Source organism: Ambystoma mexicanum, chromosome 9 (assembly GCF_040938575.1).
Source record: "Ambystoma mexicanum isolate Mex_15411 chromosome 9, UKY_AmexF1_1, whole genome shotgun sequence".
Taxonomy (NCBI): Eukaryota; Metazoa; Chordata; class Amphibia; order Caudata; family Ambystomatidae; genus Ambystoma; species Ambystoma mexicanum.
Genome location: NC_090931.1, coordinates 1,449,124,946 through 1,449,150,546, shown reverse-complemented (window position 1 = coordinate 1,449,150,546; position 25,601 = coordinate 1,449,124,946). Strand labels below are relative to the sequence as shown.

The following is a 25,601-nucleotide window of genomic DNA, read 5'->3' as shown; positions in this document are numbered from 1 at the left end:
CAAATAATGTCCACACCTCACAGTGCAAGTGAGGGTATTTTGGCAACAGGCCCACAAGATTGTGTAACCATTCAAAAAGATTTAAATTGCCTAGAATTCGTGGTGCGCACTCATCCAGGTTCTTTCACACATCTGTCAGGCTCACATTGTGATGATGGTGAATCTAAGAATTTCCAGTGTGGTCCAGGAAGCACCACAATGTCCAGGTGTCAGAGACATACCCTGACGGCACGGGGACAGTAACAAAATAAACAGGCCACAGGAAAAAAAGTAGGGGGTGGGGTCAGATGAGGAAGCCTGAATCTGGTAATATCTGCAGGGAAGACGCACCCGATAGCACAGAAATGCAATGGAATTAATTAATCTTTTATAGCACGCTTAATACCGGAGACAAGTCTATAAGTGTGGTTCCAGGATTCAAACCTGTGTTGCTGTGTGTTGTCTTGCTTCCAGCACACAAGTGCGTTGCCCCTGAGCTATCCTCCCGCTGGAAGTAACAAAGTCCCACATAGAAAGGTCCAAGTCCCACATAGAGGTAAAGAGTCACAGACGCCTGTCGCAAGGGAAGACCAAAGGGCCTTCTGCTGGTGTGCTGGCTTCCGGGATTGGCGATTGTCTCAGCCAGGTAGAGTGGTGTTTTGGTTGTCGCTGCTTTAGAATAAAGGATAAAGGTGCTATATAAATAACACATTATTATCATTTATAGATGATGCTGGCTGTCTTGAAAATGAAGGGTGCTTTAAGATGTAGCCATTGCAGTTCCTTGAGCATGGGGGAGGGAGGGTGTGGTTGAATGTTGTCAGTCCAGTGGCCTCCATCAGTAGCATACATACAGGTTTTCTAAAGTGAGTTCCCTTTCGTTGGGACTAGAGCGCTGGCTGCATTTGCCTCCTGCAGAGGCGTGAGGCGCGGTAGAACCTTTCTCAGCTGGAAGAACGGGAAGTGTAATAGCTTTGCACTGCACTGATTACTGCATTAAAGCCATCTCTGAGCTTTCAGCCATTGGTCACCTGAGTGGTTTCTTTGGTATCGTACCATTACATCGCATACTATTTTGCTGAATTCGCTTCCATCAAATTCTGTTTGGCATTTTTCACCAAGGGGTGGGGGGCGGGGTGCAGGGAGTCTCTCCCCACCACCCGCCGCATTAATTTGCAGTGAAAAATGCAAATACATAAATCAATGAAATCTAATTCAGCAAAATGGATTCGATGTAATCACGTAGATCCGTTTCTTTAGCCACAGGGGTGGTCATAAAAAGTGGTTCTGGAAGGATGTGGGGTCCCTAGTGCTGAAAAGTAATGTCTGGTACCTGTTGAGGAACAGAAAGTTGTTCTGAGCCCCTCTTCGGAAGTGGTGCAAGCAAGTTGAAGTTGTAAATTGGGGAAGATGACGCCCAGGTTCTTTCTAAAAAGGGGGCAACCGGCATATTTTGAAAGGAGAGGGGATATTTATTTATTTATTTATTTAGACATTTGTATAGCGCACCGAACCAGGAGGCATCTGGGCACTTTTTCTTAAGATGGTTGGTTAAAAAAGTTGCTTGCAACGTAGGTTACATACTTCAGTTACAATGGTTACATCTTACAAGAGGATACAGTCATGCAGAGTAAGGACGCCGGCTTGGTTACATTGGTTACATCATGCAGTTAGGTTACATCATATGATATTGCCGAACCTTGGGATACTCCTCATAAGATATTGATTTGGTTGGAATGGAATGCTTCAGAGTACACCTAATGGGGTGAATGTGATAGGAAAGACCTGCAAATCACCTGACGGGGTTCATCTGTAATGTGTTTGTGGATTTTAAGTCCATCACGGAGGATGCCTAGGTTCACTCATGCAGTCATGTCTAGTACAGGGTTCAACATTCAGATTAAATAAGCAGTAGTTAAAAGCAGCTCCTGGGAATCCAGCATTAACCAGTGACCAGGAGCTACCAGTGGGGCACGAGGAACTAGAACATAGCGTTCAGCAAATCTAACTTCCACAAAAGATAAACCATGTGCTCTAGATGTTGTATAGGTATATCCTAAGGCTTATTTATAGATTGCCGCAAACGCACAGAGTTTAATTAACATAGGTGTTTGTTCGGCATCTGTTGGCCATGGGAGAAAAAAGTAGCTCCTCGTGGCTGTTGGTGTCAAGCTAACCGGGCTCTTCTAGGTTACAAGCAGGAGCTAAATAGCTCCCAGCTGCCCTCAATTTCAAAGACTGCTATTAGGACCAAGAACGAAGCCTTATTCAGTGTTGATAGGCGGCAGACCAGCCTAAGGGGCAATGACTGAAGGGCTGGCCCAACATGGCTATGTGGGCCACTTTATTGTTCAATGTGCGCTCGTTTTTTGGCTCAACTAGGCCAGTTTGCGTTACTGCACTGTGCAACCAGTAGCTTCCATCAATGTCACAGAGCAAATATGATTTAAAATGTGCTTTTTGCAACCCGTTCTACAAAAAACTCCCCTTTAGGTAGTACTCAAACAGTGTCACAACAAGTAACAAATTGCCATGTGCCGTTGTGGGCTACTTTTTCATTAGTGCCCGGGATGATTTTATGTGCCAGTCCGATCCCAATAGGCGGCTCGATCTGATGTCCATCCATGGCATGCCCTTGGAGGGCCTTGTGCAGGATTGGGGGACATGCATTATGCAATGTGTTTCAAATTGACATTTTCATTGTCAGTGAATTGTTTTTTTGCCTATTGTTGTGTCCTTGAAGGGGAGACTGAAAAATGGGTGCAATCCTGATTTTTTTGTTGTTAGCTTTGTTTCTTTTAACAGTGCATCGTTAGTTTCTAATTTTTGACAGCAAGTAGCCAGAGGGTGAGTATGAACTGGCTCATGGGGAGGGGGTGGGAGCGCCCCAGATCCAGCTTCTACAGCGGTTGCCTCCACAGGGTGCCGGTGGCATCCTTGAATACTGTGTGTTGCAGTTGGCTACATTATCTCCAGACAGACCCCTTACCGCGCTTACTATGTCGACCATTTTGGGAATGGAGGCAAGTTGCTAACCTAAACTGTTCTTCTAATATCAATATCTATCACAAGCGAATGGGGGTTCCGAATTTCAGGGCTTATCATTTGGCCTTTTTTTCACATAATTTCATTCCATTTCTAAGTGAAATTCCGGATCGTTGGGCTTTGGCGGAGTCAAATGCTTTTGGTCCGCTTGGCATGGAGGCCTTGTTGACCAATAATACTAAAGTCCATGGCTGCAGATCATTAGTGACGATATCTTTACGCGCTGCTTGGTGTGGGTTGTTGGCGCTTCTGGGGGTGGATGCTTTCAGATGCTCACGGGCTTCTATTTGGCTGAATCCTAAGATTAGGGATGATACTAAAACCATGTTTTGGCCTGACTAGTTTCTTGCTGGCATTAGACAACTTGGTGATCTTGGTGTAGATGGTCGATGGATGACTGCGAACGAATTGAGGGAGAGATGGGAATTCAGGAGTTTGACGGACTCATCATATAGACGTATGAAAAGGCTAATGGGTGATGTGGACTGGTCTGATACCTTAGATTTGAATGTTTTCCTGGCTTCATCTGAACCCAAGGGTGGTGGCTTAGCGAGTCGGGTGTACAAGTTGGTCGTGTCAAATTTTCATAGTAATGATGCCCTGCGGAATATATGGAGTACGAGGATTGGTTCAATAATTACACCAGACTGTTGGCAAAACATGTGTAGGAACGTTTCGTTATGCTCTCTGAACTTAGGTGAAAGGACGCGACAACTCAAAATTCTTAATCAGGTTTATTGGTGTCCGGAAAAACTGAAACTACGAGGGATGCTAGATTGTGATGACCGTTGGGGTTGTGTACATGCGGTTGGGTCCTTGGAACATATGTTGTGGAGTTGTGTGAGGGTTTCTGGTTTCTGGTCTGCAGTTTGTGATGCTTGTATTCAAATTTCCGATGGGATTCCCAACTTGGATTTCAAGGCTATGGTGTTGGGTGATAGAGTCTGAGCTTGGTGATCTCAGCTCTTCCAACAAAAAATGTCTTTTTAGAGGTGCCATTGTGGCCAAACGTTTGATACTTCGGGGTTGGAAAAGCAGGAATCCTCCTTTATTTGAGGATTGGGTGGAGGAAATGCAAAAGCTGTCAAGGGTTGAAAAATTAATTTATAAACTGAACTGCAAATTGTCTTTTTATGAGAAAATATGGTGAAAATGTAATGATCTTTATTGGAGGTTTATTTTTTTTTTATTTTTTTTCTCACGTGTATATATATTGTTCTGGATTTGTATAGTTTTCAGTTTCTGTTGTAAATACTTGTAAATGCCTGTAAATAAATTTAAAAAAAAACAAAAAAAACAAGGCAGCGCATTATAATCCACTCACTTTGCACATGCAGGTTATTAATGGGCAATATTTGACGTGGTCCTGTGAGTTGTGTAAAAACGAACGTGTTCTTCACTTTGAAATCTCACATCATGTTTTGTGTGGTTTTGAAAGGGAAACCCCCATACGACAGTATACTTGAATTGGTGCTTTTTTGTTTTCTGAGCATCTCCGAGGGCGGGACGGGCGAGGAGTCAGGTTGATTGATGTATATAAGGGCTCTGCAACCTTTGGCTCTCCAGATGTTCCGGACTACTAGTCCCATGATGTCTGGCTATTTACTGTGCTGGTTAGGGGTGATGGGAGTTTTAGTCCAAAACATGTGGAGAGCCAAAGGTTGTAGACCGCTGAATATGTTGCGATGTACCCCCCCCTCACTCACTCTCATAAAACCAGCTGTGCCCCCTACACCTGCCCTGCTGTTGATTTCTGTGCTCTCTCGTCTGCCCCCTGCAGGTGCAGTTCAGCCTCTGGTTCCTGCGTTATGTGTTCACCGGCTCCCTGTTTGTGCTCGGAATCCGGGCCCCGGGTCTTCCGCGCAGGCCCTACATGCTGCTGGTGAACGAGGACGAGCGGGATGTCGAGAACCGGCAGGTGAGTCTCCGCACTTTGGGACTCTGCGTGTGGACATACGCGTGTGTGTATTTCAGTCTGGGCACGTGCTCGCGTGCATCTGTGTGCACGTGAGCGTGCATGTGCGCTGATGTCATAGTGATACAAACAAGCTGGCAGTCTGCACCACGTGTCTCTTTTCTTTTATCTTGTTCTTTGCAAATAACAAGCATTGTCCAAGCCAACCGTTGTGGCATTTGTGTAGGCACGACATAGCCATTTCATGGCTCGGTAGTTTCAAAATGCCAGTGCCTGGAAAATGCCTAACTAGGTTTACACACTGCTAAAACATGCACATGTAGTATCTATTGTCTTTAGAAGAGTCGAAGCTGTTGACTTTGCAAATGCTTGTTTTAACAGGTATTCAGTAGAAAGGACACCCATTGCTTCTACATCAAGTGGCTGAAGACATACGTTGTTAAGATATTTGTGTTACACCATGAGCTGCTTTGGTTTACAGCAGTACTTAAGTCATCACCTTTCAGAAGCCTGGCAAAAATAACAGTGGCGTCTCCTTAAGAGCACAGAGCCAGCTCAAAGAGATCCTGTGCGCAGGGCGAGGGGCTGGGAGAAGGGGGGGGGGGCAGCGAACAGATGGGAATGGCCATACGGACTAGCATTGGTATGAGTAGCCAAATAACAACCACAGGCTGTGCGTCCCGCCTCACGTCCCGTGTTTCTTCTATCTTCACTCCACGTGCCAATACCTTCGGCTTGCAAGCACCACCTAATAGCCGGAGCTAAAAAGAGATGATGTGATTGGTCCTGTTTATGGAATCCACCCGACTGAATGTAGTCTTCCCATAAATGATGCGAGATGACCAGCCACGAAAAACTGTAGTTCTTTACAATGCAGTTTATGGAAATGTAGGCATTAAAGTTGTCAGAAAGGCAGCGTTTCTTGTGTGTAACTTTCATTTGTTCAAGGAACTTTTGTTTTTGGTTATCTGAACACATCAGGCCCCGAAGGCAAGAGTCTTTCTAAGGGAACGAGGCTTGGCCATGATGGTCCTGAGAACTGCCATTGGAACCGTTGTTTCGTGCTAGAGACTGTACTGTGCTCCACCAACTCCACCTACCCCGTGCTCCAAACGTGGGGAAGGAAGACCCAGGCAACTGCATCCTGACATATTATTTAAGAACACTTCTTTCTTTCCATAAGAAATATCCCACACCCCTTTTTGACATTGGTCAGTCGCAATGTCCTCCGCTCCGCATGCAGCAGACAAATAAATAATATGAAACATAACACAGGAATTGAATAACCAAGGTAGCTCGTTACAGTTGCTCAGACTGATTTCTTTTTTTCATCATTTTGAACTTAACCAGCAACAAAAACAGAGCACCAGGATTGATCGATTTAAAACAAACAACCACAATGGATCAACGCTTTAAACAAAGGGAACAAGAGGCAGAAAATCTTTTTTCAGGTCTACCTCATAAAAGCAGCAATAGCAATATATCACAAATCAAATCCTTAAAACATGCATTTGAGAGATTGGAGCTACTATGCAAAAAAGAACTTTCTCGTTGGTGGGAAATAACCACCATGGAAAATTATCTCAAAGTAGGACGAATACCGAGAGGACTAAGGATCTGCATCTTCCCAGCATTTGAAGAGGAGGATGTAGAGGATTTCAATGACTGGGAGGAATTATTGAAAACAACGTCAAAAGAAATGATTCACAGAATCATCACGTACACCAAGAAAATTCACAACAAATTGATAGAGGAAATAGATGAAACTAAAAAACTAATAGAAACTTTGAACTTACCTGAAGCGACTTTCAAAAACTATCAAATCATGGATGAATATTTGTGTCATTACGAAAAAGACATAAAACTAAAAAAACAACAGGCATTCCAAAGGGATGAACTAGATTACAAATTTAAACGGGTTTATACGTTTCAAAACAAATTCAGAACACGACCCCCTAACAAACAACAATTTAATAAAACAACAGCACCAACCAAACAACCTCAGGCAACAACCTCAGAATCTTCAGAACTAGACAGTGACGGTGATAAACCAACAGATCCAAAGCAAAATGGAAATACAACTGAAGAAAACACCACATACTCTTTTTTAGAGGAATTTCAGAAACACAGGAAAGCCAGATTCTATCCTCTCTATCAAAGTACACAACAACTCAGAAATTCACAAATGCAGTATGGAGACACAAATGGTGGCCCACAAAGAGGGGCAGCAGGAGCAAGAACAGAACAAACAAAAGAAAATCCAAAAGGCATGTGGACAAGATCACAATATCAGAATCAGAAGAAAACCTAGTGCTCAATCTCTCAGATTTGGAACTTACACAAGAGTTGAACTCAGCGCTCAACAAAGGGTTGTCTTTCAGCCCATCAAACAGATTAGACTTTTTTCAAACCAATGTTGATCTTTATAAATTCAGCAGACTACTCAAACTAAAAAAATTCTTTGCAACCAGTCAGATGAAGAAAAAAGAAAAATTGTCGAAACCCCCAATATCGGAACTCACAATACAAGACACAGAACACACAGTGAGTCTCTTGAATATTGGAGACACGGAAGAAAGTCACACTATGGAGTCATTAATATCAGATCTAGACATTGACACAGGACAAAGTGTCTCATCAAAACTTAAACTTAAATCTACATTCACCCCATCTACAACAACTGAGAGTGTAATAGAACTCTTCACACTAGCAGTGGAAAAAGATCTAAGAAGAATGTATATCAAAAACCAACAGGATACTAAGCATCATGATAACTTGACAAAGAAAGAACGAACAGCAATCTTCGAGCTAAGCAAAAATGATAATATCACAATTAAAGAGGCCGACGAAGGTGGTAAAATAGTTCTTCTAAATACTCGAGATTATATCAAAATGGCAGCCAAACATCTTGAAGACACAACCTGTTACACAAAACTTAAAGACAACCCTTTGCCCAACATTATGGTGGAATGGAATCAAATGACCAAAGACTGGTATGAGAATGGCCTACTTACAGAAGAAGAATTGGATTTCCTCAAACCCAAATACCCAGTACTTGCCACAATCTACTTTTTACCCAAAATTCACAAAAAATATGTATCCACACCTCCCAGCAGACCAATAATAAATGGTATAGGTGCAGTTACATAACCAATTTCAGCATATATAGACCAGTTCCTACAACCACTGGCAGCTAATCTAGCATCATATGTACGTGACACAAAACATATCATTCAACAGTTGGAAAATATTGAATGGGAAACCAACTATAGACTAGTTACCTTTGATGTGACGGCTCTCTATACCAGCATACTACACTTAAAAGGTATGGAAACAACAGAATATTTTTTAAAAGCGAGATCTATCTCCTTTTTGGAACAAAACAAAATGATATTGGAAATGTTGAACTTTGTTCTCAATAACAACATATTTTTGTTCAACAATATTATTTACAAACAATGCCAAGGCACCGCCATGGGAGCCAAATTCGCACCCTCCTATGCTAATCTTTACATGGGCAGCTTTGAACTCAAACATGCTTGGCTACACAAATCCTTCACAGAAGACAATAACATTGTTTTCTGGGGCAGGTACATAGATGATATACTGGTAATTTGGAACGGAAATCTAAAAACTTTGCAACAATACCACAGATACCTAAATGATAACAACTACAACCTAAAACTAACAATGGAAGAAAGTACCAAAGAGATCCACTTCTTGGACTTACAACTATACATTGATAACAACAAAATTCAGACCACTTTATATACCAAACCAACCGCAGGAAACAGCATTCTTCATGCCCGTAGTAACCATCCACCCCATACAATAAAGAACATACCATACGGGGAATTCATCAGGATAACACGTAACTGTACTCAAGATCAAGAAAAGAATAAACATTTGGAGACAGCAACTGCAAAATTTCTCAAAAGAGGATACAGCAACAAACAGTTAGATGAAGCGATATCCAAAGTAAAGCAATGGAATCGTTCAGACCTCTTGCTCGACAAAAAGAAACAAGACCCTGGGGCAAAACAAGATAACAAAATCAGATTCATAACAACATACAGTACGGACAATAAGAACCTAAGGAAAATTCTACAAAAACATTGGAATATACTAACATTAGATAATGATCTCAGAAATCACATTGGGGATCAGCCACTCATCACCAACAGAAAAGCAAAAAAATTTAAAGCAAATGTTATGCCCATCACACTTCATTGAAAAAACACCATCAAAAGGAATAAGTCAAATTTGGTCGGAAGAAAAACTACAAGGCTTTTTCAAGTGTGGTCAATGCAATTACTGCAAGTTTGCGGAAAAGTGCAAAAAAACAATCACCCTACCCAACGGCAAAATACATATGATAAACCACTTTATGAATTGCAACACGAACTACATAGTTTATGCTGTTACCTGCATATGTACCAAGACCTATATAGGAAGCACTGTGAGACCTCTGAAAATCCGGATTTCAGAACACTTGAGATCAATCAAAAATAGAGATATCAGATACCCTTTGGGAAAACATTACCTAATGGAACACCCAACACAAGACACAGATGGCATAAGATTCTTTGGAATTGAACAAGTTAAAATAGGCCAAAGAGGAGGCAACGGAGAGCAAAAACTTCGTCAATGTGAAGCAAAATGGATCTGCATATTTGACTGTTGTAATACTGGTTTGAATTCAGACACAGAAATGGGTCACTTTTTGTAGACTGTATATACATCATTTTCAAAAATTTGTGTTAATGCAAATAACAAAGTGTGACATATTGACATATGAAATGCCACAATTTTTTGACACCTACGTAAAATCAACAAACAAGACAAAAGACTAGGTCTCCAATCTGACAAACAGCGTGAGGTCTAACTAAGTCAGTCACAACAAATGCAATTATCCTGTTGTTTACTCATCGTGAACACTATTTGTTATAGAAAGGGCACTCCCGATCCAAAATGGTGATCGGCTCGCTTCCGGAGCGTCATGACGTCATTACGTAGCGTCGTGACGCAACGGACACGATATAAATGGCGGCCACTCTGGGAGATGCATCGAACACTTGGAATCGGTGCATCTCTGCAGAATGGAGCCATGAAAATATACTCTAAAGAACCAAAGATCTCAGGTAAGCCCCGAACCATTTAGAAACTATATATCACCTAGAATATGAATACATCCTTGTATTCTGAACTTAAAATGGCCTTGTCTCCCTTTAGAGATCACACATCAGACCACTTAGCTGCCAAACTTGGCGGATTCACACTCAATGAGGACAAAGGATAAAGTACCAATGTGTAAGTAACTTTGATATTTGTATATATTAACAAAAGAAAAAAAGGGCATATTTGGGGCAACATACTAAGCATAATATTGGTCTTGTTCCCTTTTCTTATAGTGAAAAAGTGTACATAATTACATATCCCTCCTGATGAACCATGTGGAATTAAACATGGGGAAACACGTGTAGAGGGTGTACTAATTCTGTAAATAAAGTATCAAGAGGATGTGAGGGTATACTATTTCTGAAAATAAAGAAATAAGAGGATATACCATTTCTGCAAGCAAAAAATATGATATGTTAAATTGATGTGAAAGAAAACGGACTATTGGGTTCTCAATGGATGATGAATAATAAAATTAAATACCCACTAAGAATTAGACCATTTTGAAAAAGTCTCATTTTCTGAAAAACTACAATTTGGAGCGCATAGTGGAACTTGTGGAGAATTTTTGTCATATCCCTTTTTGTATTAGTTGTGAGGCTTGGCAATAGGTTTCTTAGTATAGGCCCTTTTTATTTTGACACAGCGCAACTAGGACGGCCTTATTTTTCATTTGATGGTTGACATTTACTTCCATGTTAGAGTTAGGTTTAGATTGGGCGTTTTTCCAACCTGCATACATCTTTCCTTGCTCAATAAACACCCTTGAACTGTGATCACTTGTGTCTGTCTTACTTGTTATCACCACGAGTTCCTCACAATGGTCTTCTGGGAAATGTTTAGGATTTTGAGTTCTATTTTAGTTTTAATGGGTAACCCGTTGATTGTTTTTAGTGCTGGAGTGATATGGTCGTTAGGCTTGAGAGTTAGCATGCATCTTGCAGTTTTGTTTTGGATAATTTGGCACCATTTTAGGTTTTCTGAGGACGGACCAATAAATAGAGAATTGCAGTATTATTATACCTTTTTGGAGTATTAAGGCATTGATGATGATTTTTTGGTGAAGTTCCAAGTACAGGAGTATCTTTATGAGGATGTGTCCAAGTTGTTTCTGGTGAGGTCGTGTTTAAGAGTAAGGTCAGTGTCTTTTAGGATTCCCAGGTTCCGTGCTTCTGAATTAGGTGAAAGGGAGGGGGTTCCTAGGTCAGCGGGGTCACATAAAAGGAAGGCAGTGAATGTGTTGGGTGCCAAAGACCATGACCTTTGTCTTGCTGGGGTTGAGGTAAGAGTTGTTTTGGTACATCCATTTTTGTATGCCCATATGGCATTGGCTGATGGAGTTGTTGGATTCAATATTTGGTGAAATGGAGAAGGTAAGATGCATGTCGTCTGTGCATATTTATAATGTGGGTGTGAAATGTTTCATAATGTGTCTGAGGGACTTGATATAGGCATTGAAGAGCCATGGGGATAAGGTGGATCCCGGAGTCACTCCTTGAGTAACTTCCCTGGGGATTCAGAGGGAATCTCCGTCTTTTACTGCGATGGTACGGATTCACCAGAAAGGCTGAATCCATTTAATTGCAGAGTCTTGTATGCCTAGGTGGAAATGCCAGTGTTTAAGAAGTGGGGGTTGACCAAGGGTGTCAAACGCTGAACAGGCACCTAGAAGGCTCAGGCAGATTGGAGTGTTGTTACCAAGTGCCAGTCGGATGTGTTCTCTCATGTATAGAAGTACAGTTTCAGTCCTTCATTGATTGTTGTGGAGAAGGTTGTGTATTTCTGAGAATTGGGGGGAGTTGTTTGCAAGCTAGTTCCTCCATGACTTTTGCTTTGAATGGTAGTTTTTAATATTGTAATACTGTTTTCTGGGGGGGTTGGTCTGTCTTGTTTTATTTATTTTATGGTTTTATCGATAAATGTTTTTATCCAAAATAAAATAAATCTGATCTAATCTAACAATCGTTATGCACATTTTCTTGTCATTTGTAGAAGCGTCCAAGATTTTCCAGGTACTGCCTATCCATAGTATGCCACTTATGGTTGCAGTAGCTATTGTAGCACAACACAGAGTGTATGGGCCTCATTACTACCCTGGCGTTAAGGGTTTAACGGCGCCGTAAAAGATGTCGGCGCTGTTAAACCCTTAACGCCTCATTACGAGTTCCCTTTGCGGGACCCGACCTTAACACCTGCTTTTTCCCATTGAGCCCTATGGGGCAAAAATGGGAATGGGGAAGGGACGATGGTGAATGGGGAATTACCGCCCCGCCAACCTTGGAATGGGGCGGTAATTCCGCCATTCACCATGGCGGACCCCGGCATGGACCATGCTGCTAATAGCACCATGGTTTAGCGCCGGGGTCGTAATGAGGCCCTATATGTTTAACATCTGGCTTGAGATCAAAGCATTACAGTTGATTAATAACAGGGAAGACCAAAAGGATGGATTAGTGATCTTGTGCAGAACATGTGGTCAGTTTGCATCAAGTAAGGAACGCCTTGGGCAGATTATGTTTGGGTGCCCTGTCTGAACTCTGGAAGATGAATGGCAAATGGCACTAAACAGTGTTCTATCATGGCATAAGACCTCATTACGAGGATGGAGGTAACCATCCCGCTTTTGGCGGCATGGCAACCCCCATACTGCGTACCGGGTCCGGGTTCCTTGAATGAGGAATTACCGGGCCATTCCGACCTTGGAGGGCCCAGTAATTCCTCATTCAAGAAAACCGGACCCGGTACATCCCCATTCGAGCCCCCATAGGGCTCAACGGGAATGGGGATGATGCTAATAATGGGCACGTTAATAGCCAGGCATCCTTAGCAGGACCCGCGAGCAGACCTCGTAATGGGGCGGTAAGGGGCTAACGGCGCCGGCACCTTTACCAGCGCCGTTAACCCCTTACTGCATTCCTTGTAATGAGGCCCATAGTCTGGGTAGAAAGGCTGTCAGTAACCCATGCATATGTTTCAGGAAGTTAGATCTTCGTCACACATCACAGTATTCGTTTTTCAGTCTGTTTGTCAGCAGGAATTCTCCTTGGAAACGTTCAGTTAGAAAATCCCAACTTGAAGATTTTTCAAAACAGGCGGCTTGCTAAAGTGGGATTTCTCCGGAAACAATTGAACCTTTGCTTGTGTCATCGAAAAAGTTGCTCAAGCACATTCAGACCTCTGTTCTTCCATTTGATGAGAGTTATGAAAGTTGATCGAACATATTTTTACTCTCTCCATTATTGTCCTCTTCATAGCCTTTTCTCTCACTCTTAAATGTCTCACCAGTACCAGAAGTCGTGTAATACAGAACCCAGATACACTACATTTATTATTTCATCATTGCCAGTTGCATGTGTTGGCTCTTCCCGCATATTCTGTCCTATTTATTGTCAAAGTACTCTCTCTTTCCTATTCTCACACAAACTTCTCTCTCTCTGTGTCTAAGTCTTGTTTCTCTCTTCCCTGCCCCCTCCAACCTGTTTCACTGTTCTCCTTCTCCTCATCTTTTTCTGTAAGTCAAGGCCTCACTCACCATTTCTCTCATTGTCTTTTTCTCTCCCTCTCGCATTCATTGTCTCTTTCTACCCTGCCTCTTCCTTCTTCTATAGGATGTTGTCCTATACTCACTTTCCCTCTGTGGCAATCGCAGACCTCTTGCTCTTCTTTGCTTGTTCTGTTTCTCCTCTCCCACCATGTCTTCCCCATTGTATCCCCCTCATAACACTGTTTTTTTTTTGTTGCAGCCCCTGGTAGGCCAGCAGCCTGGAAACAGCTCGACATGGAAGGACTTCCGCAAGAAGCTACGCCTCGTGCTGCCGTACATGTGGCCTAGCGGCAGCCCCTGGCTACAGGGTGTGGTGGTGTTATGCATGGCGCTGATGGGCGCCGAGAGGGCTATCAACGTCTTCGTACCAATATACTACAAGAACATTGGTGAGTGGTGGAGCAGTGTTAACCCGCTTTGTTTCATTATCTTTCTTTCTGCAAGGACCACAGAGGAAACCTCCATTTTGCCTACTCTGCTCTTCTGCTGACATTGTTCACTTCGCTGGTGTTTGGTGCTGCAGTTGGGTCAATACAAGCATACAGCAGAAATGCTGCACACACTATGGCGTTCATGCAAGAGGTCTTTTACCAGGTGTCCTACTCTGTAGGCAGGGTATGAAGGCAGGTAAAGTTTAAGGATTATGCAGAAAGAAATAATCTAAGAAATACATGGGATAACTGTTGGGGAGATTTTTACAAGATCCTCTGGTCAGGGGTGTACAATCGTATATCACATGGGTTTTCAGGTTTCACCCCAAAGATGCACCAGACCCTCTAGCTTTGATAGGTGTGCCAGAGCAGCCGGCTTCACTCAAGGGAGGTAAGAAGGCTGATGGATAGGTGCAGTTGGGCTCACAATAGACACACCAAGAGAGTACACCACACAAATATAGTGAAACATATATACTCTGTATTAAAGTGTTACACATAAAACAGATATAGATCAAATAGGTACTTGAGTTGTAAAATAGTAGAGCAGCATACATATAAAAAGGAAAAATAGGTCTTCTCAGGCCTTTCCCATTCAAAGACTAAATATATGGCCTATGTGACAAACCGGAAGGTGTCTCACCCGCTAGTCCCCCGGGATCTGTCATCCAGGTGGCCAGGACACAGCCATTGGTTTTGTATCCAGTTCCTGGGGGTGGACCACTGCGGGAGGTTTTATTTATTTATTTATTGCATTTATATAGCGCGCCTAACCCTCAGTCATCTGGGCGCTTGAATTTAAGAATACGGTTACATTTCAGAGACGTGGTTGCGCAGTACTGTTGCAAATGCAGATGTAGTATTGTTACAAACCTATACAGGTGCGGTAGTCATATATGGATGATAAATTACAAGTCAATTACATTTTGAGGCTAGAACAATCATACGTGCAGTACACTATCCCAACTTTCATTAGGCTGTGTAGGTCTTGTCAACTATCAGTGGGCAGGGAGACCTAGAGCTCCTTAGGGGAGTGTGGTGGTTGGTTCTTGATATCCTGGGTGAAGAGCCAAGTTTTTAGTTTCTTGCGAAAGGACCAGAGAGACGGGTCAGACCTTAGTTCCATGGGCATAGTTTTCCAGTAGTTAGCTGCTATAACAGGGAAGCTAGATCCTCCTTCTTTTTGTCTTTTGTATCTTTGTGTCGTCAGTTGCCCTAAGTAGCCTGAGTGGGTTGGTCTGGCTGATTGGGTTTTCGAAATAAGGCTTGAAAGGTAGCGTGGAGTGGTGTTGGATAGGCATTTGTGGGTACGAGACAGTACTTTGAATTGAATTCGTTCTCTAACTGGTAGCCAGTGAATATTTCTGTGGTCTGATTTGGGGATATTAAGAGCCGCTCTGATTGCGTTGTTTTGTACAATTTGGACTTCTTAATGTTTTTTTATAGAGGAGCCTGCACAGATGGCATTGCGGTAGTCTATCCTGGAGAGGATTAGTGCTCTAGCCAGCGTGAGGCAGTTCTCCACAGTAAGGTACGGCCTGCAGACTGTAATAAGTTTGGAGGTATAGGAAGAGGCTCAGGTGATGGCATTGACTTGTCGGGAGAGGGTAAGTGAGGAGTCAAGGTACACCCCTTTCTAAATTACCTTTCTTGGAGGACCTCAAGCTCATTGTAATGGCTTTCATTGGACCCGTCCGGCTTCTGCATTACATTTTATATGAAGGGCTATTAACTAGCATTCTAGGAACAGTGGATGAATCGCAATTGAAAAAAGAGTGATCAAAGTGTATCAAATTCATGGTGGAAAACAATTAAAGGAACCATATTTTCTTTGACAGCACTAGAGTTGTATGTTTTCCTTGGGCGATATGGATTCAAACAGATGCTTAAACCACTGACTAGATGAAAAAAGCTGGCACATGAAGCTTGAAGGCCCATGGAGGAAGTTAATTGCCAGAAAAAAAACATTTTTGTCTCTGGAATGCTTCTGTGACAATTGCTGTGGCAGTGCTGCCACCACATACTATTCCTGCTGAGCATTTCTGGGAGCCAAAGCAGCACATTTCCAAGTTTAGTTAGAGGGAGCTTGCACTCTCGCAGACCAAATGCATAGCAGTCTCATGTGGATTCTGCTGTCAGACCAAGCATAAAGTCCATTTGATTGCTCCACTGCATCTCAATATTGTACTTTCATTGGAGTGAGGACATTGATCGAATTCAAAGAGTGACCCCAGCGAGGGAGGCCAAGGACAGCATCTGCAACATTTCTCCTCCATTCAGGTTTGGGACAAAGTCAGTGGCCGATTCTGGAAGCCTGGCGACGGCTGCAAGCAGAACTGCTAAAGGGGTATCCATAAAGGCAGACGGAACCGGCCATCAGTCAGGGGCAAAGGAGGAGGTTACTCCACAGGTACTTCTTCGGTGGGCAGGGGTTTTTGGTTGATCTCCCTTCTATAATGGCACAAACGTGAATGGCATGTGTGAGAAACCCGACAGTGTTCTCCCACCTACTCCCCCGGGATCCTCTAGTCAGGTGGCCAGGGAAAGGCCATTGCTTTTGGATCCCAACCCTGGGGGTGGACAAGCGCGGGAGGATCACTTGATTGGAGGGTCACAAGGGATTGGGAGGAGAACATCCGACGGTGAGACATGGTATGCCCCCTTTTCCCATTCCACCTCAAAATCCTTTCCCTCAGCTTTCATGGGGTATTCCCAAACCCATGCCATCACCCCCTCCCCATTTCCAACAAATATTGGGACGAGGAAGAGGTAACCAGGAGTAGTGAAGATTTCCCATAGGAATACCATGGGGAATGTAAGGGAAACCGGCTGTTGAAAGAATTTTTGTTGTCCCATTGATAGAGTCAGGCACTCACTAATTACCACTCACACCTGAATCCACTTTACTGCTTTCCCAACTATAAAGGGTGTGGTTCTGCACAGCTGAAAGAGCGAGCTGGGGACGTTTTTGGACCGGAGAAGCCAAGGAACAGAGAGCAGCAGGATCAACGGCTCAGAGGAGAATGGCGTTCCGAGACACTGGCCCAGTGTTTCTGAGGGCTGCAGCGTGGCTAGGGAGCCGTGTCTCCAGAGTGCCGGAGCAAAGCATCTTGCAGGCTGCTGGTGGCAGTTGGAATTTTGCTTGTTCCCTTGGGACCTGTGCCGGCTCAAAGGGTGTCTGATGAGCAGGCGCTGAGACCCTGACCTCAAGCCCGCGCAACCAGGAGGGACCGATTGTTGCTGTGCTGCTGCCCGTGTGAGTCTCGTGAAAATAAGAAAAAGAGAGATAGAGAGACTCAGGAGCATGCGACTGACTGAAGCGGAGCTGGTGAAAGGAAACGCATAAAGCCGCAAAGAGCGGAAAAGAGGAAAGAAGAGAAAACTAGTGAACATTGAAAGAAGAGTGGCGAGATCCAGAGAAAGCAAGAAAAAGTCAGAAAGCAGAGCCCCAAGAGACGCAAAGGAAAAAAGAGGGAGTGAGCGACCCGAAACGAGAGAGAAGGGTGCAAGCAAACCGGCAGAGTGGAAAAGGTGCCAGAGGGCACGGAAATTAAAAGAAAGTGCAAGTGTGCACGGGAAAGCAAGAAGGGAAGTTGCCAGTGGGCACGGAAAGGTAAAGAAAGTGGAAGTGTGCAGGATAAGTAAAGAAAGGTGCCAGTGGGCCCAAGGAAGAAGGTCAAGAAAACAGAGGGGAATAAGAAGGGGTGTAGAAAGCCCCTGAAGGAAAGTTAAGAACAGGAAAAAAAAGAGAGGGTTAAAGCTCGGAGTGGTCGCGCTTAGGAGGTGCAAATAATCTGCCAAGCCTCTGATGCTAACTCTTTGAAAGAACTGTACATGAAAAAAGGCATATCCTGACAAACTGAACTCATGTTTTATTTTTAGCTCAAGAGGGGTATGAGCTTAGGGAAAGGAACCTGAGAGGCATAAGAGCTGAACTTGTGTTTGAACTTAAAAGAGGCCTGCACTTGGGGAAGGGAACCATGAGAGGCCCAAGAAGTGTATTTGTGTTTTTGAACTTGGAAGAGGCCTAAGTTTGGGAAAAGGAACCCCAGGTGGCCTAAAAGTGGAATGTTGATTATTTTGTGTTATCAAAGAAACTGAAGCTTGGGGGAAGGGAACTCCAAGGCATTAAAGACATTGGCATTGATTGAACTATGGAGAAGGTCATATGAACAGTCCCTTTTGATTGAACTCATACTTTTGAAGTTGACCAACCTACGTCTGGTAAAAAGACCACCTGAAACCAATCCTGGTTTTCCTATATTTGTTGAACCACCACTTTTGCTTTTGAAAGACTTCCTAACACATTTTTGTCAAAACGGGAGGACAAGCATAGGTTTAGACACCCAGATTTTATTTTGAACTTCCAGACTTCGACGGCCCTTACACAACAGTTGAGAGAATCATCCCTTTAGTGTTAGGGCCAGTTAGGCATTACGCCAACCCAAGAACTTTTAGAAATAAAGGTTTTGAAAACTTATCTTTGAGTCTGTCTCTCTCCTGATCCCATGCATGTCTCACAAATGCTTAGTAGCCCCATGGAATTCCCAGCAGTTGTGGTTAATTCAAATGTTCAATCCATCACTTTTTTGTGTCTGTAGCTGTTCTCAAAATACTATAGCTTATGCAGTGGTTCAAAACAGCTGCACCAGATCTTTGTAAGCGTGACAACTTTTTTCAACCTTCACGTCACTGGCTGTTGATACTCCATTGTTTCCACAACTCCAAATTGCTTTTTATTTTACAAAAAATTGCCTCCCGGCTTTTTCCCTTATGTCAGTGGTGTAATGTAGGACAAATCACAGTCTCGAAACACCCATGTTTTCTTATCTCCCAAAATTGATTAGCTCATGGAAACCAGCCATATGTTGCCAGTAAGCAATATCAAAAAACTGAGCAAAGACCTTCCAGGTCATTGAGCTTAACCTCAGGTTGGCAAGGAACATGACCCCTGACAACTGCATTCCCAGATGTGATGTAATGGATACATTGTTAGATACCTCACTTGGTCAGATTGTGTGATTTTGGTCAAATCGCTATCTCCCAACTTTCCCAGATAACCAAATTGTATTATCAAGGGCAAATCAAGTTGGAAGCATTTAGAATCCAGCTAAATGCTGGTAAAGTGAAACCAACAACACGTCAATCAAGTGTGCAATCCCTCATCACCAAACACATGTCACGTTTGTAACATGTAATGCCTATTTTTGCACAAACAGTCTTACAAAATAGTACAAAAAGCATACCTCCATGATTGACAGACATACCTTTCTGCTGCAGGTAGTGCTGTACTCATTACACTGCTTCCGGGCCTACCACGCACTTGTTTGTTTGTTTATTTCACTTATAAGGCGCGCCAGACCCAGGAGTATCAGGGCACAGAAGGTTATGCAAAGCTTACATAGTTGCAAATATACAGGCAATATACAAAATGTCGACATACACATGAAATAATACAATATAATACAATGTACAGGACTTAAGTTACACAGAGAGGCGGAGTAATTTACATATTGGTAAGTTGAATTTAGGGGCTGTAACTGTAACCCTACAGTCCCTTGTTCTCCTTCCACTACCCAGAGCTGTGCTCCCTGGCTGCACTTACCCAGAGCGTTTATGCCCTGTTTTACCCTCCCCTCTCCCTTGCACTCCCCCCCCCCCACTCCCTTTCCCCTTGCACTTCTCGTTCACACAATTGCACGATCTGAATGACACAAAGCCTAGCAAGATCGGTTGTCTTGTCCTCCCTCTGTCTTCCCTCCCTTGTCTTGTCGCGTCTAGAAACACGTGTGTACAGGAGCGGTATAAATGACTTATCATATAATTTATCAACTGCAGTTAGATTGTCTGACAGCGCTCATAAAGGATTGCTTTGTAATCATTTATTTATTTTATATTTGTAGAGCGCACTGCAGCCCACAGGCAACTAGGCGCTTTAAGGACATTTTAAGAAGGCTTGCTTGCGGGTTACAATAAGCAGCCCAAGACGGTATGCTTAAATACATTCACTTAGATACATTTGCTTGGTTCCAGATGTTACACATTGAGCATTACAGTTGATTACTCATACTCTTGTCTAGGTAGCGGATGGCAAAACAGATAAATATCATATACATGGTGACACAATAGTAGTGCAGATCTAGTGGGAAGTGCTCCATAGACCAAGAGCTGGGTTTTTAAGGCCTTGCGGAAGGCTGTGTGTGAGTCGATTGATCTAATCTGAGCTGGGAGGTTGTTCCATAAGGTTGCCATCATAGTGGGGAAGCTGGTGCCTCCTGCACGCACACTGCGCGTGTGCATGACAGTGATGCGGTTAGCATAGGCTGCCCTCGAAGGTCTGGTGACTATTTGTTTGGTGATCCTTTGTGTCAGATAGGGAGGGGCCTGATCATGAAGACACTTATTTTTAAGGGCCAAAGTTTAGAAGACCACCCTTTCCTTGATGGGGAGCCAATGTACCTGCCTCCTGATCCCCGAGATGTGTTCCTTGAGAGAGGTGCCTGTAGCAGCCCTTAAGGCATTATTTCAAGCAATCTGGAGTTTGGCGAGTTTTTTTTGGGAGGTTCCAATGAAAAGGGCATTGCAATAGTCCAGTTTGGAACCGATGATGGCTCTGGCTATGCAATTTTGCCGTGATAGGAAGGGCCTGATGGCATTGATGAGTTTGGAGTGGTATGCTGCGGAGGAGGCGATGGCATTAATTAATCATGAAGGATTAAGGAATGTATCTTTTTATAGTGGGACCAGGATTCGAACCTGTGTTGCTCTGTGTTGTCTTGCTTGCAAGGCAAATGCTTTGCCCCTGAGCTATCCTCCTGGCCCAGGTTCAGATCTTTTTCAGATTCAGTATCTGAACCCACATTGCCTGTGTTAGAGAGCCCAATCTGTCCACTCTGACTTTAAAATTTGTTTGAGAATGAAGCATTTGAATAAGTGTGATAAGATATTGAGGGAGATTGGACTTGGGGAGTTTCTCCCAGAGTTTGCCTCTAATCACACAATCAAATGCTGCTTTTAAATCCAGAGATGCAACAAATATAGGGCTGTTAGCAGGACTAGTGGCGTGTGCAATAATATGTGCCAAGATGCACGCATTGAGGGGAGTACCCATCCTTTACGAAAGCCGACTTGATATCGGCAAAGAGAGTTATTTGCCCGTGCAAAACTTTCTAATTCTTGTAGGATCAATGAAGCAAAAATCTTGGTTGCAACATTAATGATCGCGACCGGTCTATAGTTATTGGGATCTGTAATTGAACCTTTTTTATGAAGCAGAATGATAATTGATGTGAGCCAAGAACTGGGGATTTTTTTGGACCGAAATATTTCTTGAAACATGCTCATGAAGATGGTAGCCCAGAACAGCAGATCATCCTTAATTAAACACGGGGTAAGTCCATCAGGACCAGCACATTTGGACCCTTTTAGTTTCTGAATTGCAGCAAGGATATCTGACTTGTCCCAAGGGCAACGATCCGGGATTAGATGACATTCGGGAAGCTGTTCAAAAGAAGTGAATTCTTCTGGGAGTGCATATTTGCAAAGAAAGAAAGAAAACCAAGTTGTACTGCCTATACAAGAGTCAAATTCGCGTGAGGTTACTTTATCAATTGAGCTGATAGTTTTTCAGATCTCTTTAGATTTACAATGACATATTAAGTTGACAATTCTTTGATTTTGCCATATTTTATATATAGTCCTGGTCTCCTTAAGTAACTTTTTATAGTTGACTATGATAGTTTTTTTTAGAAGGATATATTCAGGATTGGGCACATTCATCCTTGACTTCCTTGCCACACGCAACTCCCCATTTTTTTTCTTTTTTAGCAAGGCTACCGTAATGTCAAATGCTCTTCAATCATCTTTCTCAACATCTTGCCCATTCACTTTTTTAGAGATATCACACAAGTGTTTGGCAATCATGTCCAGGTTCCACTGTAGAATTATAGAAAAGTCAACAGGATCTCCACTTATACAAGGCCAAAAATGTCTATTTACTAGCGCTGTAAGTTTCCTGCAGGTTGACGGAGACCAATTGATTGAACAGCGTAGTCTGTTACATTGAATGGGTATTAGCTCGGGTTCACTCAGTGATTTTATAAAGAAGTTTGGAATGGAAGTTGTTAACATTAACTGGTCCCCCAAATTAGACATGATGGTATCGACCTTGGACAGTCTGCCAGAAAGTTGTACGATGGAAAACATATGATCGATCCAAGACTGAGCAGTGCCCCGTTTCCAAGTAAACCTCTTATGAGTGTCTGCTGGGGATGTTAGAACAATGTTCCATGCTTTAAGAAAATTTCTCCACACATTCCCTTTCTGTAGAGAGGCATGTAAGTAAGACGAATTAGAACCCATACAGAAGGGGTTGGATCCAAATGCTGAGTTAAAATCACCTCCAATGAGGATTTCAGCATCAGGAGCTTCATTAAGAGCCTCATTTAGGATTTCACCAAATAATTCACCCGCAGTTTCAATGCAATATTGCATGTGGTTCCAATAAAGTGAAATTAAGAGAATATTTTCTTTCAGATTCCCATCAAATGTGATATCACAAATTAGACACAAATCACATTTGTAAACATTATTAAGAGTGAATTTTAACCTTATATCAAGCAGGATCATCAACCCCCCTGTAGGTCTACCTTCTGAACCTTTGTTAGCATGATGAAAGCATACAAAAAAACATCCAATTCTACACTCTTTAATGCCTCCTGTATAAGAAATATGTTGGGCAAGTGTTACTATCTCTCCATTTTACCAAATTACAGAAGCCACAGCAGTTCCACGACACGATGTTAAGGTCATGAATTTATGATTCGGTCGTGGAGTTGGTGGTATTAACTGCTGTTTTGATCAGAGGTTCAAGCCATTTAAGCCCGTTTAGTTCGTTTGTAAGGGCAGAAAGTTGTTCCATCATATTTTTATTATGATCGTTTGGGCCTTGCGTGGAAGGAATGAGATCACCGTTCACTTTCAGAGTAGGAGGTTGAAATTCCAAAAAGTCCATTGCTGTTTTTAATTGGGGGAATCCAACCATTTCAAGACCTAAAATTAGAAGGTCGGCCTGGTGCTCCCAAATCAGTTACGCGATAATGGGTGATAGCATTCTGGACAACATTCTGTTATTGTTCTCATTGGGTAATCTAATCCACTCAATGTCATTGTTAATCAGGTTTCTAAGTGATGGAATCTTATAAAGTGAATTCATTAAGTAAGATCGATTGATACGAGCCGTGCCATTGATCTTATTATCACTTTTCCAACCAATTATATTCTTCATTTCACAAGGTATGTTCTGAAACTGTTGAAGAGTATCCTTAGGTGGATCTTCAAGGGTAGTCTCTAATAGCTTTTTAATGCCAACAAGTTCCTCTTCTTCTGCTTCAGTAGCACTTCCGCAGCCTTGGTGTGGAACTTTAGTAGATGTCGCAGTTCCATGCGTGATGTTTAATTTTGGAACGATCTTTGAGGGTCCATCCACTTCGCTGCAGGCAGAAGATAAGGGTGTAATCAAATTTTGCCCCTGATCCTTCCTACGGTGATTTTGGTTTCCAATGTATCCTTGTTTAATATGAATGTCTAGACGGCCTTCGCCTTCTTTTGGAATTGCTTCCAGAAGTGATGCCACTTTTTCTAATACTTGCTTGGTTGTCTCAGCCTTTAACCATTGCTCATCTTGCGCACATAGTATTGGTGACTCACGTGGGCAACCTTCATTGCCACTTATTTCCCCGTTTTATTTTATTTATTTATTTTTTAACCCATCAGTTTTCTTTGTAGAAATGTCTGTGAAAAATCGAGTTAGGATCTTTATTTCGATAAACATACTTAAATCTGATTCCGTGTGGTGTTTTCCATCTTTCTCGTTGACCTCACTATTTACAGCTCTCAGATTCAAGTTTTGTTTTTCATTTGTAGTCGTCTTTTTGAAGCAATTACTTGTATAGTTGGTGAGCTAAGTTGCAGTGCTGTTTTGCTCTCATTTAATTCATTAAATTCAAGTTTTGTTCTGAGGGAGCTGCAAATGTTGTTACGTTGCTTGGACATGTTTGTACTGCAATATCTTGCTCAAGTTCAGATGCCAATTCATGCATTTTTTTCTCTCCGTGCATAGAGATAGCTTTGTTCTAGTGCCTTCTTTTTAGGGCTTTAAAATGATTTTTCTTAGATCTCCTTGATAAGAAATGGGGATTTTTCTTTTGCACTTGAACCATCTTGTTGAGAATCGTTACTTTTGTCCTTTTTGATTAGTTTTATCAGAGTCGAGGGACTATCAGGAGTGGATACAGTCCCATTTGTGTTCACAGCGGTAACTTCCTCGGTTATGACCATTTCTCAAATTTTATCTTTCGGTTCCATTTGAGCCAGTGTTTTTTCAACTTGTGTTGCAACTTTGCAATGTCTAGATAGCCCATTTTTACATTATCTGCAAGGGACGAAATGTCCACTTCTGAGTTTTCTTTACCACTAAGTATTTGTGCAAATGTAGTTGGAATTCCATGATACAGAAATGGCTCATTTGTAGTTTGCGAACCAGCTCCTTTTTTTTTTCCATATTGCCTCTAGAATGCAACAGATAATTTTTTAATAATGAAGCTGTTCTAACATGGCAAACATGGCAATCAGAGTGATAGATATGGCATGCTTCTTGTGCCAAAATGTAACCCTCAATTCTTGCTAATTGTGTGGTCTTTGTCACAAGATCTTTTTTGATCTCTTGCAGGAGCAGATGGGAAAATTCGTGCCCTCGACCGAGTAAATTTAAAATTCTTGTAAAAATGGGAAGATCATCGATCTTCTGCTCAGGCCTTTCATCTACAGGTATTTCTTGTGATAAAGGCAAATCTGGTAGATTGGAAAAGTTAAGGACTGGAACAGAAGTATTCACGTTTCTCTGTTCGAAGGATTCATTCTGTGTGTTTGCTTTGCAGATATAATTCATAGTTGGTGAGCTGGTCGTGGGCATTTGTTTGCAGCTCGCATCTATGTGTACATTCCCAATACATGGATGATTTGCATCATTAACACTTGATTTATGGAAATGTACATGCTCCATGAGCATACCATGTGTAGAAACCGGAGTGGAGGGCCCGAGCGATAGCCTAATTCTTTTGTCCAAATCCGTCATAATCACTGGAGCATGCAAGGATATGTCGGAAATAGGAAGATACTTTTTTTGCACATTAAGTCTGTGTGTTCATCAGCAGCAATGGATCGTTCGTAAGATCTTCATTAACTTTTTTTAAGGAACATATTTTTTTTGGGCTAGATGCCTCAGCTTTGCTTTCAGGTATAGAAGTCTTCTCATCTATTTCCTCAGCGTGACTTGACATAGATAAGAATGAAGGTTTCCCATTCAGCGAGGCAGAAGGACTAATCTTTTTTTTTTTTATTTATATTTTTTGGAGAATCTGTAGATGAAAGCATTTTTGCGGGCCCAACCTTCCTCTTTTTGCCGTTTCTGAGAACCGATTCCATATAGTGGACACTAGAAGCGTGCAAA

At 42.4% G+C, this 25,601-nt stretch overlaps 1 protein-coding gene across 1 annotated transcript in view; it reads left to right on the top strand.

Moving 5' to 3' along the window:
• The window catches only part of ABCB6 (ATP binding cassette subfamily B member 6 (LAN blood group)), a 231,577-nt gene that overhangs the window by 77,166 nt on the left and 128,810 nt on the right, over positions 1-25,601 (top strand). The window contains exons 3-4 of the mRNA XM_069616874.1: positions 4,805-4,942; positions 13,861-14,050. Of these exons, the coding sequence (XP_069472975.1) occupies positions 4,805-4,942; positions 13,861-14,050 (328 nt within the window). The remainder of the gene's footprint in view (positions 1-4,804; positions 4,943-13,860; positions 14,051-25,601) is intronic.